General features: G+C 42.2%; 1 protein-coding gene across 1 annotated transcript in view; it reads right to left on the reverse strand.

Annotated features, from left to right (window-relative positions):
• The window catches only part of HELLS (helicase, lymphoid specific), a 56,367-nt gene extending 43,828 nt beyond the window's left edge, over positions 1–12,539 (reverse strand). Inside the window, 4 exon segments of the mRNA XM_017860964.1 lie at positions 1,158–1,214; positions 4,722–4,844; positions 11,805–11,926; positions 12,354–12,539. Coding sequence (XP_017716453.1) covers positions 1,158–1,214; positions 4,722–4,844; positions 11,805–11,926; positions 12,354–12,384 — 333 coding nt within the window. The 5' untranslated portion in view covers positions 12,385–12,539.

Consider the following 12,539-nt stretch of genomic DNA (forward strand, 5'->3'; position numbering starts at 1 on the left):
TGGGGGAGAGGTGCCCGCCATTATTGAGGCTTCAGTAGGTAAACAAAGCAGCCAGGAACCTCGAACTGGGTGGAGCCCACCTCAGCTCAAGGAGGCCTGCCTGCATCTGTAGACTGCACCTGTGGGGGCAGGGCATAGCCAAACAAAAGGCAGCAGAAACCTCTGCAGACTTAAATGTCCCCATCTGACAGCTTTGAAGAGAGATCTGAGAACAGACAGATTGTGGGGAAAAGAGAGGTCAGCTTGTTACTGTGTTTATATAGAAAGAAGTAAATTTAAGAGACTCCATTTGGCTCTGTATTTGAGATGCTGTTAATCTGTGACTCTACCCCCAATCTTGTCCTTGCTAGAGACATCGCTGTGGTAATTAAAGTTGAAAAGATTTTGGGCTGTAAGAAATGTGCTTTGTTAGGCAAATGCTTAAAGACTGCTTGTGGTTGAAGGTCAATACCATTCTCTTAAATCTCAGTAAAAGAAAAACATCTGTCTCCTGCCCGTCCCTGGGTAAATGGAACATCTCCGTGTATCTGTATGTCTTACTGCTGATTTACTCCCTTATCTTTTGAGCAATAAATACTGAGGGAACTCAGGGGCTGGTGCCGGTGTGGGTCCTCTGTAAGCACAGCACCGGTCCCCTAGGCCCCGCTTTTCTTTCTCTATACTTTGTCTCTGTGTATTATTCTTTTTCTCAAGTCTCTCGTTCCATCTAACGAGAAGCACCCACAGATGTGGAGGGGCAGGCCACCCCTTCAAGAGTAAGAGAAAACAGGCTGGGCATGGTGGCTCACGCCTGTAATCCCAGCACTTTGGGAGGCCGAGGCGGGTGGATCACAAGGTCAAGAGATCAAGACCATCCTGGCCAACACAGTGAAACCCCGTCTCTACTAAAAATACAAAAAATTAGCCAGGCGTGGTGGCTGACGCCTGTAGTCCCAGCTACTTGGGAGGCTGAGACGGGAGAATGGGAGAATGGCGTGAACCCGGGAGGCAGAGCTTGCAGTGAGCTGAGGTGACAGAGCGAGACTCTATCTCAAAAAAAAAAATTAAAAAAATAAAAAAAAGTTAAAAGTTAAACATGATCAAAAAAGTCAGAAGAATACAAAAGTATTTCTTCAATATTTAAATGACATAAAAAATATTCTGGCTGGTTATATTACCTTTTTAACTTTTAAAGACTCCTTTTTTCTCTCCAATTTTTCTTTCTTCTTCTGTTCCTGTAAGATAATTTTTTCTTATGTCACAAGTGGGAAGTGCAACATTAAAAAAAAGCACGCATATCAATTCTCAAATAACTTACGTTTACAATGAGAAACTAAGGTCTATCATAATTAAAAAACAGGGAGGAACTTGTACTTCAACAAGCCTTTATGGACTAATGGGACAGATTTACCCTCCTGCCTTAAACTAAAATCCAGATAAAATTTATTAAACAGTGGTTTTCAGACAACATGCAGTAACGAACTGTAAACATTGACAAAAGGGAAACAAGGTTAATCTTCTGACTGCCCAGCTTACTGCCTGATACAATTTTAAAGTACAAATAATGGAGAAAACTCCAAACAGAGCCCAACAGTCTCTTTGTGTTGAGGAGACAGAACCCAAAACTTAAGCAGTAGCATTCCCAGGGTCAAGACCCAGAGAGGACAGAGCTGCACAAAGGCAGCTGTTATCTCTCTCTCGGGCTGAGTACTGGTAAGTGCATGGTAGCCAAGGCCAGGAGAAAAGTCACCAGAAAGAAGCAGGTGGAACCTCTCATGTTCCAAGGGGTCAGGCATAATAAGGTATACCTCACATTCTCTCAGCCAAAGTAGAAAGTCCTCTTAATATAAAGGGCATCAAGTAGAGTGCTCAAGAAAGGGATCAACTTATTCCTAGACTAAAAGCTATTCTAGACATACTCTTACAAATGTTTAAAAGACACCAAAAATTCAAACCATTTCCAAGAGGTGATGAAAGGGGTAGATGCTGTGTAACTCATTAAGTTGAATATTTGTTTTTCCATGGTTTACTTTACCATAAAAAAGCAATAAAAGGGTTTCAAATAAAGGAAAAAGGAGATTTTATAAACAGAGCAAAATTTAAACTGATAATTGGTAAATGTGGGTGATGGGAACACAGGGACTTACTGTATTCTCTCAATTTGCACAAGTTTTTAAATCTTCATAACAGTCTAGTGGAAAGACAAACAATAAATACAATAAATGATGTGTATCAGATGGAAAGTGCAATGGGAAGAACAGAACAAGGTAAAGAGAATCAGGTGTGTCAGCAACTTTCTTAAAATTGTGAGGGCAGGTCTCATCTAGAAACCATTTAAGTCGAGGCTTGAAGATGAAGTTAAGCCATGCAGTTATTTAGAGGAAGAAGGTTCCAGGAATAAAATAGCAAGGGCAAAAGCCCAAGACAGGAAACACATCTGGAGACAGGTCTGAAAGGTAATGGGATTGAGGGAGGCAGTCAAATTGCTTACAGACATATAGATATTATCAGGACTTTCACTTTTCAGAAACAACATAAGCTAGGAGACAGTGAAACATCCTTAAAGTACTCTAAGAAATAAAGTACTAAAGAAAAACAAGTATTTACCCAGTAAAAATGTATTTCAAAAATGAAGGTAAGTGAAGACATTCAGACATATGAAAGCTAAAAGAACACATCACCAACAGAAAATGCAAATGAACCTATAATAACAGAAAACCGATCAATTGGCTATCTGTGGATAGAACATGGGGTAGGGATGGAGGAGAAGAATTATAAATGAGATGAATTCTTTGGAATCAGTGGGTATGTCCACTATCATGATTGTTACGTCTTCACAAGTATATCCCTATATCAAAACTTAGGGAATTGTACATTTTAAATATGTGCAGTTTAGTGTATGTCAATTACACCCCAATAACGACATTTCTTAATGGAATCCTTCTCAGGAATAAAAAGAATAACCTACAGAAAAACATGAATTAATCTCAAAAATACACTGAGCAAAAGTAACAAGACAAAGAGTGCATATGTGCAAGAATATTGAGAAAAAACAAACTCAGTTTCTCCCTACACACTCAACAATCAACACAAAAGACTTCTGTGACCCAATGTGTGGGGGTTTTCCCTATACACCAAACAAGCATTTCTGCAGTGACACCGGCTGGGTGTCCTCTATTGTAATTAAATTGACACTATCTACCAGGTGACAGCACCATACCCCATAGGTTGAGGGTTCAGTTCCCAAGACTTTACCTACCAGTTCCAGATGCCAATAACAAGGCCCGAGTCGCTTTACCTGTGCTTCTGACTGAACAGCTATAAATCAGGATTCCCACAAGCCCCTCTTTGGGTTTGACTAATTTGCTAGAGGAGCTTACAGAACTCAAAGAAACAATAAAGTTTATTGGTTTATTATAAAGAATATGATAGTCCGGGCACAGTGGCTCACACCTGTAATCCCAGCACTTTGGGAAGCCAGGGTAAGCAGACCACTTGAGCCCAGGAGTTCTAGACAAGCCTTGGCAACATGGCAAAACTGTATCTCTACAAAAAATACAAAAATAAGACAGACATAATGGTGTGCTCCAGTGGTGCCATCTCGGCTCACTGCAACCTCCACCTCCCAGGTTCAAGCGATCCTCCTGCCTCAGCCTCCCAAGTAGCTGGGGTCACAGGCACACACCACCATGACCGGCTAATTTTCATATTTTTGGCAGAGACAGGTTTTCACTACATTACTCAGGCTGGTGTCGAACTCCTGGGCTCAAGTGATCCGCCCACCGTGGCCTCCCAAAGTGCTGGGATCACAGGCATAAGCCACAGCCCCCAGTCTGTTGTGTTTTATTTTTGAGACAGGGTCTTGCTCTGTCACCCAGGCTAGAATGCAGTGGTGCCATCACAGCTCATTACAGCCTCAATCTCCTTGGTTGAAGCCTCCTCCTGCCTCAGCCTCCCAAGTAGCTGGGACTAGAGGCACATGCCACCTTACCTAGCTAATCTGTCTATTAGAGATAGGGTTTTGTCATGTTACCCAGGCTGGTCTCAAACTTCTGGGCTCAAGCAATCCACCCACCTAGGCTTCCGAAAGTGCTGGGATTACAGACATGAGCCACGCTCAGCCCTTTTGGGTTTTTAATGAAGGCTTCATAACATAGACATGATTGATTCAATCATGACCACTGGTGAACAACTTAACTTTCCAGTCCCCCTTTTTTCCCTCAAGGTTGAGGGTGAGGCTAAATCCCAACCCTCTAATCCAGGCTGTCTTTCTTAGGCTCCCATCCTGAAGCTACCTAAGGGCTGCTAGCCACTGTTCATTAGCATTTAAAAAAAAAAAAAAAAAAAAAAACACAATGTTGAAGACTCCAAGGATTTCAAGAGTTGTATACCAGGAAATGGTGATGAAGACCAACTATTTACTCACAAAAGCACAATACCATGATTTCATTTATACAATTTTCTAGGAAAAAACAATACTGGTCTATAGTGACAGAAAGCACTGTGGTTGCTGGACACCAACCATAGGGATCACTGCCAGCACAAGACAATTTTTTGGAGTTCATGAAAATGCACTGTATCTTGATTGTGCTGCTGGTTACACAGATCTACATATTTACTAGTCAAACTCAGCAAACTGTACACTTAAAATCTGTATATTTTAGTGTATATAATGTACACTTCAATAAAGCTATTTTTAAATTTTTTTAAGCTTTCACTTATAGTCAGTTACATATACATACCTCTAATTGCTGCTGTTCCATTTTCGTCAACAAAAATTTGGAGTAGATATTGCTTTTTTCAAGCAAATGTTGAAGTCTACGGTACCGAATTTCTGTCGACTCTCTATCCCAAGACATGCGAGCCTATCCAAAGAGAAAACTTCCATAATCACAAACACTTTCTGACATAAATTGATTTTTTTTGGCATAAAGTTTAATAAAAATGGCTAAAATAACATTTTTTAAACCAAACACTTTTTCAAACCAAAAACTGGAATAACTGTTAAAAAGAAAAGGTTTTGGGTTTAACAGGCAATCTGATAGATGCAGTTTGTATATCAAAATATTATAATTTCAAATATTGAACACATGGTTTCTGGCATCTACTGAGTTGGAAGGTCTATTTAAAAAACAATTGAGGCCGGGCGCGGTGGCTCAAGCCTGTAATCCCAGTACTTTGGGAGGCCGAGAGGGGCGGATCACAAGGTCAGGAGATCGAGACCATCCTGGCTCACCCGGTGAAACCCCGTCTCTACTAAAAAATACAAAAAAACTAGCCAGGCGAGGTGGCGGGCGCCTGTAGTCCCAGCTACTAGGGAGGCCGAGGCAGGAAAATGGCGTGAACCCGAAAGGCGGAGCTTGCAGTGAGCTGAGATCTGGCCACTGCACTCCAGTTTGGGCAACAGAGCGAGACTCCGTCTCAAAAAAAAAAAAAAAAAATTGAAGGCTGGGTGCGGTGGCTCACTGGCTCACACCTGTAATCCCAGCACTTTGGGATGCCAAAGTGGGAGGATCACCTGAGGTCGACCACAGGAGTTCAAGACCAGTCAGACCAACATGGAGAAACTCCGTCCCGACTAAAAATACAAAATTAGCCAGGCGTAGTGGCGCATGCCTGTAATCCCAGCTACTTGGGAGGCTGAGGTAGGAGAATCACTTGAACCCGGGGTGTGGGGGCAGAGGTTGCAGTGAGCCGAGATCACACCATTGCACTCCAAACAAGAGCAAAACTCTGTATCAATTTAAAAAAAAAAAAAAATTGGGGCCAGGCACGGTGACTCACACCTGTAATCCCAGCACTTTGGGAGGCCGAAGAGCATGGATCACCTGAGGTTAGGAGTTTGAGACCAGTCTGGCCAAAATGGTGAAACCCCATCTCTACTAAAAATATAAAAATTAGCTGGACGTGGTGGCACATGCCTGTAGTCCCAGCTACTCAGGAGGCTGAGGCAGGAGAATTGCTTAAACCTGGGAAGCCGAGGTTGCAGTGAACTGAGATGATACCACTGCACTCCAGCCTGGGTGAAAGAGGCGCCATTTCAAAAAAATAAAAATATGTAACGATTTTCAATCTTAAGTGTGTAATTTGCTAAAACACTGATGTTGTGGTTCCATGTTATTACATTACCTTGTTATGTACAGAGAAGGAAAATTTTTGATTAATTTTGCACTTGACCCTCATAAAAAGTAACTGCCTAGGTGACACTAGGAAATTCTAAGACAAGTTTTCAGAGTCTCTCCCTGTTTGAGATTAATAAACAAGTTTATTTGGATAGAACATTTTAGAAAAATACTACGAACACAATTCATCCTAACAATCAAAACAGACATTTAGCGAAGATTAACACCCCCACCCCGTTTTTTAAGGCAGAGTCTCACACTGTAAATGGTGCAATTGCGGCTTACTGAAGCCTTGAAATCCCAGGATCAAACGACCCTCCCACTTCGCCTCCCAAGTAGCTGGGACTCTAGGCGGACGCCACTATGCCCTGTTAATTTTTGTATTTTTTTTTGTAGAGGCAGGGTTTTGCTTTATTGCTAAGGCAGGTCTCCAACTCCTAAACTCAAGAGATTCATCTGCCTTGTCCTCCTAAAGTACTGGGATTACAGGCATGTGCCACCATGCCCAACCAAGATTACCAATTCTGTAACATCAATCCAGCCTAGTAAATCAACAAACATGTACTGCAACAATTATATAAATTATGTAACTGGTAGAAGACAGAAAGTCTGATTTATACTACAGATGAGGCATTAGTATATCTGAAAACAACAAGTATTAAAGATAGATACACATAGCAGCAAACTGTACAGTACTATTAAATCCTGGAAAAGTCTAAGAATCACTAAGATCAGAGAAGTCAGATTTCAGGAAACAGATAACATCTGAGGGGTTTGAAGGATAGATAAATGAGAGCAGAAGAACTCAAGTTTTATCAATTACTGTAGTAGTTCCTGAATTAAGCAACATTGGCCTCAACAACAGCACTAAAAATCACACTTAACTTTAGAATTAAAAATACTTTCATAGATTACATAGTAGATATCTTTCATTTTATACAGTCTAGACAAACTCTTAAAAGAGTTTAGTGGCAGATTTTTTAGTATTTTGTTTTCTCAACTAAACCAACTCCCCTACTTTTCAACAAGGATTAATGAAAACACAAAGTCAACCAATAAAATCTAACTGCCCCTTTCCCCAGTAATTGGTGGTTTCAACTTAGAGGAAAGTAATTGAGCATTTACAGAGTGTTTGAAATGCGGGATATGAGCTCATTTTTATACTCTCAATAATGCCCTAGCACTTGGGTAGTTTTGCTGCTCCAGCTTGTCGATATCTCTAAGATATCATTTTACATTGCCTTACATTTTCCTAGGTACTACATCATTACTGTAGCTTTCTGCCCAGGCTGGAGTGCAGTGGCACAATCTTGGCTGGCCCCGCCCCGCCCCCGCCCCCACCTCCACCGGGTCAAGCAATTCTCCTGCCTCACTCAGTAAAGGCTGGGATACAGGCCGGGGCCCTGCCCCACCATGCACAGGCTAATTTTATGTGCCTGGCGCCTGCGCAGCACCATATTTTCTTAAAATAACTAGATACAGCCAGGCACGCGTGGCTCATGCCTGTAATCCCAGCACTTTGGGAGGTCGAGGCAGGCAGATCACGAGTCAGAGGGTTTGCAACCAGGCTGGCCCTGCTATGGTTGAAACCCTGTACTCTACTAAAAATAAAAAAAAAAAATTAGCCGGGCGTGGTGGGCCACGTGCCTTGGTAGCTCCTAAGCTACTTGGGGGGAGGCTGGAGGCAGAAAGAATCGCTTTGAACCCGGGGGAGGCGAAGCGTCACGTGCAGCCAAGATCATGCCACTGCCTCCAGCCTTAGCAACAGAGGCGAGACTCCGTTCTCAAAACAAACAAACAAACTCTACAATACTTGGCCTGCGTGCGGGTCCTTGAAAAATTTTTCTTAAAAAAAAAAAAAAAAATCGGCACAGCGATGGTGGGCCTAATCCCCTGAATTCCCAACACTATTTTAGGGGGAGGGGGCTAGACGCGGCGACCACCTGACGGGGTCGGGAGGTTCGAGATCAGTCTGGACCAAAGTGGGAGAAACCTCATCTCTTACTAAAAATAACAAAATTAGCCAGACTTGGTTGGCACATTGCCTGTAATCCCAACTACTCAGGGAGGCTGGAGGCAGGAGAATTGCTTCGAACCCGGGAGGCAGAGATTGAGTCCATTGCACTCCAGCCTGGGCCAAACAAGAGCTGAAACTCTGTTTCAAAAAAAAAAAAAAAATCACTAAGGCTTAAGATGCCATCATGCAACGATTAATATACAATCTAATATTTGAATATACCACATAAATGCGTTAATCCTTAAACCTGGGGTCCCGTATTTCAATATCTTTCCTATCACTGGCTTTTTTCTTATCAATTTGATATATTATGGTAAATTGCCCCAATTTCATATATTGAAGCCACTGGAGTGCGCTGGCAGGAAACAACTCCGCGGGTAACTACCCGGTACAGAGCTATGCCAATGGACACTGAGGCGGGCAAGATTCCTCATTATCCTACCGCAATTATCTTCTCCAACACCAATCACAGATTTTTTACTGGGCGGGGGTGGCTAGGAGCTTCTATTTTAGCCTACACATATTATGATCCTTTTACCTCTCCTAAGAAATCTCCTGGGGCCGGCGCGCGGTTGGCTCAAGCCTGTAATCCAGCACTTTGGGAGGCCGAGACGGGCGGATCATTAGGTCAGGAGATCGAGACCATCCTGCGCTAATACGGGTCTGAAACCGTCTCTTACTAAAAAATACAAAAAACTAGCCCGGCGCGGCGGGAGGCGGGCGCCCTGTCAGTCCCAGCTTACTCGGCGGAGGCCTGAGACAGGGAGAATGGCGTGAACCCGGGAGGCGGAGGCTTGCAGTGACTGAGGAGCCGGCCACTGCCACTCCAGCCTGGGCGGAGAGCAAGACTCCGTCTCAAAAAAAAAAAAAAAAAAAAAAAAAGAAATCTCCTGATCCAACCTTCCCCTCCGCCACTTCACAGGCATTATCGGTACTCAAATCTCCTAGACTAACAATGACTTCTTTTAAAGGGAAATACATGTGAAAAGTCAAAGAAAATAACTGTAGCAAATGAATGTCAAAGTCATTTTCTAGGCTCCTCACAAAACTTAGGACTTCCTAAAGCCAAATGCTTCTCATTAAGGAATTTAAGCTAGCTCTTCCTCTGTTAAGTACTTCTAAATACATGCCCATACAGACTGTATTCTCCCAAAACAAAAGGAATCTCTACCTTTGCATAGTGAATTGTTTGGCCTCCAAAGACATGTTTATTAATCTCAAGTAGGGAGAGACTCTGAAAACTTTTCTTAGAATTTTCTAGTGTCACCTAGGCAATCACTTTTTTGTTTTTTGTTTTTTTGAGACAGAGTTTCACTCTTGTTGCCCAGGGTGGAGTGCAATGGTACGATCTCGGCTCACCGCAACCTCCGCCTCCCAGGTTCAAGCGATTCTCCTGCCTCAGCCTCCCTAGTAGCTGGGATTATAGGCATGTGCCATCACACCCGGTCAATTTTGTATTCTTAGTAAAGACAGGGTTTCTCCATGTTGGTCAGGCTGGTCTTGAACTCCTGACCGCAGGTGATCCACCCGCCTCGGCCTCCCAAAGTGCTGGGATTACAAGCGTGAGCCACCACGCCAGGCCATGAAAACAGCTATATACTTTTTTAATGGAAGGATTGAACATGGATTAAAAATTACTCTTTAGGTTCTATGATGCATAATTATGTGAATGAAGTGTTTCTTCCCTTGAACTAATAATGCCTTCTGAAAATGTACTGTTGTCATATCTCAGGCATATCTTTCTTTATATACTACTTCCCTACCCAACACTCATCATGGGTATAAGAAGAAACAAGATAAAAGTGAAGATACATTACTCAAAACAAAATTATCACATCCCTCTTAGACCTCTTCAGTTGATTCCATTCTGGTCACTTGCCCCACAATCTATACTTTATAATTCACCTGGTTATATAGCTAATAAGTATATTTAGTATATGTCTATAATCTTGTATATTATAAAATACTATTTTATCATCATTAGCTATTCAATAAGCATTTACGGATTGCCTACTATGTGCCAGGAGCAAAGCCTACAAAAACAAAACAGCAAGTGATGCATCCTTAAGAAACAAAGTGAGAAAGAATCAAAAAGTAATATGAAGTATTTATCATTACTTATTTGATCATGGTAAATTCTGTGTAATAAAGTACTATGAAAATTCAAAGAATGAGAAAAGGTGGCTCAGGTCAGACCTCTCAATTCTATTAATTCACATCTACCCTGAAGTAAAAAGTATTGATTTTACTTAAAAGAAAATTTGTTAATATATTACCTTAGCTGGTTATAGCCAACCAGAGAGCATCAGTAATAACAGAAGGAGTATTACTGGAGTGAAAGCATAGCATGGTAGTTAAAAAATGTGCATTCTAGAACCACATGACCTACACTGGAATATTAGCTCTGCCATTTACTAACTGTAGCACCCAAACTACCTCTATGTGCCTCAGTTTCCTCATCTATAAAATGACTAATAAAACCTATTTGGTTGTGCAGTTCAATAATAGCAATTGTTTGTACTAGTAATTAAACTAGTAAGTTTAATAGTAGTAATAGTAATAATAAACATCTACTTCACAGAATAGTTGAGGATTCAATGAGTAAATACATATAAAGCATTCAAAATGCATGACTCCTAATAGATGTTTATGAAGTATTAACAATGCTGACAAAAAAATTATTGTTGATATAACGGAACCAACGGCCTCATTACTCATTTTTGGACTGCATTATTTTCCAACTTAAGTAGTTTTATAAATCATGAGTTAATTCACTATTATTAAGGACAGAAATTCTGGAGGCAGCCTGAGTTGAAATTTGATGTCAATACTTACTATGTGCCCTTCTCCCTCAGTTTCCTCTTTTATAAAAAAGATAACAAAAAACAACCTATATCATAATATCGGTAGAGTTTCATAAACTAATAAAGCACAAGAAAACCACCTATTAGGCAGTACTTAAGACTCAACTATTCTTTTTCTTGCATATGAATGAATCAAGCAGCAGCGTAGGACTTTAAAATAAACAAGAATTTTTCAGGTTAAACACTGCTTTTAGTAATTTACAAAATACTCTCTACAAGAAAACTACAGCAACTTGTCACTGAAAAGTACAGCACGTTTTTAGCTAAAGAATCTTATGTAGCAATACACAGGCCATGAAACCAAAAGGAAAACAAACAGCAAGTTTTTGATCACTTAGGTGGAAAACAGCACTACACTAAAAGGAAATCATTAGACTTGGATTTCAGCCCAGCCTTTGATTGATGCTAACTTCTCCTGCCCTCAGTCTAGTACATTACTTCTGCAGGTTTTGGCGATTCCTGTTTGCCATCAGACATACATTTAAGGTAATTTTTAAAGGAAATAAGGATGGCAAAGGAAAAAACTCACTATCGACTTTGAAAGACTTTTCATGGCTAAACAAACAATCTGAAATGCTCCCTTAAAAGAGATGGGACTACGAAGACTACATCTCATAGAAACACACCATTCAAAGTACGTGCGAAAGGATTCTCAAAGGCAGTATCTGTAAACATACAAAAAGGACAAGTAATAAAGCTGTTTTCATTCAAGTTTACGAAAAAGCCCACTAAAGAGGAAAGCAAAGAACACAAGCCACACCTCCGGGTTAGAGCCGAGGTTACCACGGGCTTTCACGACGACGAACCTGATGCCTAAATTACCTTTTCCAGCATCTTCCGCTCTCTCTCCAGTCCAGCAGCTTCAAGCTGTTCTTCCTCTTCGAGCATGGCTGGGGTAATCACAGCAGTGTCCAGCTGTTCAACCACTGCTGGAGCCTGGGAGCCTGACGGGAGAGAAAACTTCCAAATTTCAGTTTTTAAAAAATTACTAACTATTCAACTCCAACATGAAACAGCCTTTCTCCCACCCGAAATGCACTAGAGCACAAGGTGAAGACCCAGGGGACGCCAGCATCACCTCTCAGAAGACACCCGTAGGTCTCCGCAACGTCTACAAGCGCCTGGACCACAGTTTACAACTCGGGATGCTCGGGAAAATGCAGTTCCCTATGTGAAATCTTCACCGGCATGCTAATATGTGCAACTCCGGGGTCTCCTCCACTCATGGTTGCAGTTTCCCAACCCTCTCTTCCTCCTCAATCCCTGCCCGGGGTCGGCTTCCTCCCCCAAGCTCCGCCGCAGCCTCCATGCTTGCCCACCTCAGCCCCGCGTGCCGCCACCCGCGCCCGAAAGAAGGTTCTCCTCACTTACCGCCGCTGCCCGCGGGCCGTTCCGCTGGCATGCCTGGACACGCACCCGGGAACCGGGTCCCCTCCACTCAGCGCCTGCAATGCCGCGAGCTAATTCTTCACAGCCCCTGCCGGCCCAGCCTTCTCGCCAAATCCCCCGCCAGGGAAAAAAGCGCGCTTCTCCTTCGCGGGAAAATCCTGTCATCTC

The sequence above is a fragment of the Rhinopithecus bieti genome, unplaced genomic scaffold (assembly GCF_001698545.2).
Source record: "Rhinopithecus bieti isolate Rb0 unplaced genomic scaffold, ASM169854v2 scaffold_57243, whole genome shotgun sequence".
Lineage (NCBI taxonomy): Eukaryota > Metazoa > Chordata > Mammalia > Primates > Cercopithecidae > Rhinopithecus > Rhinopithecus bieti.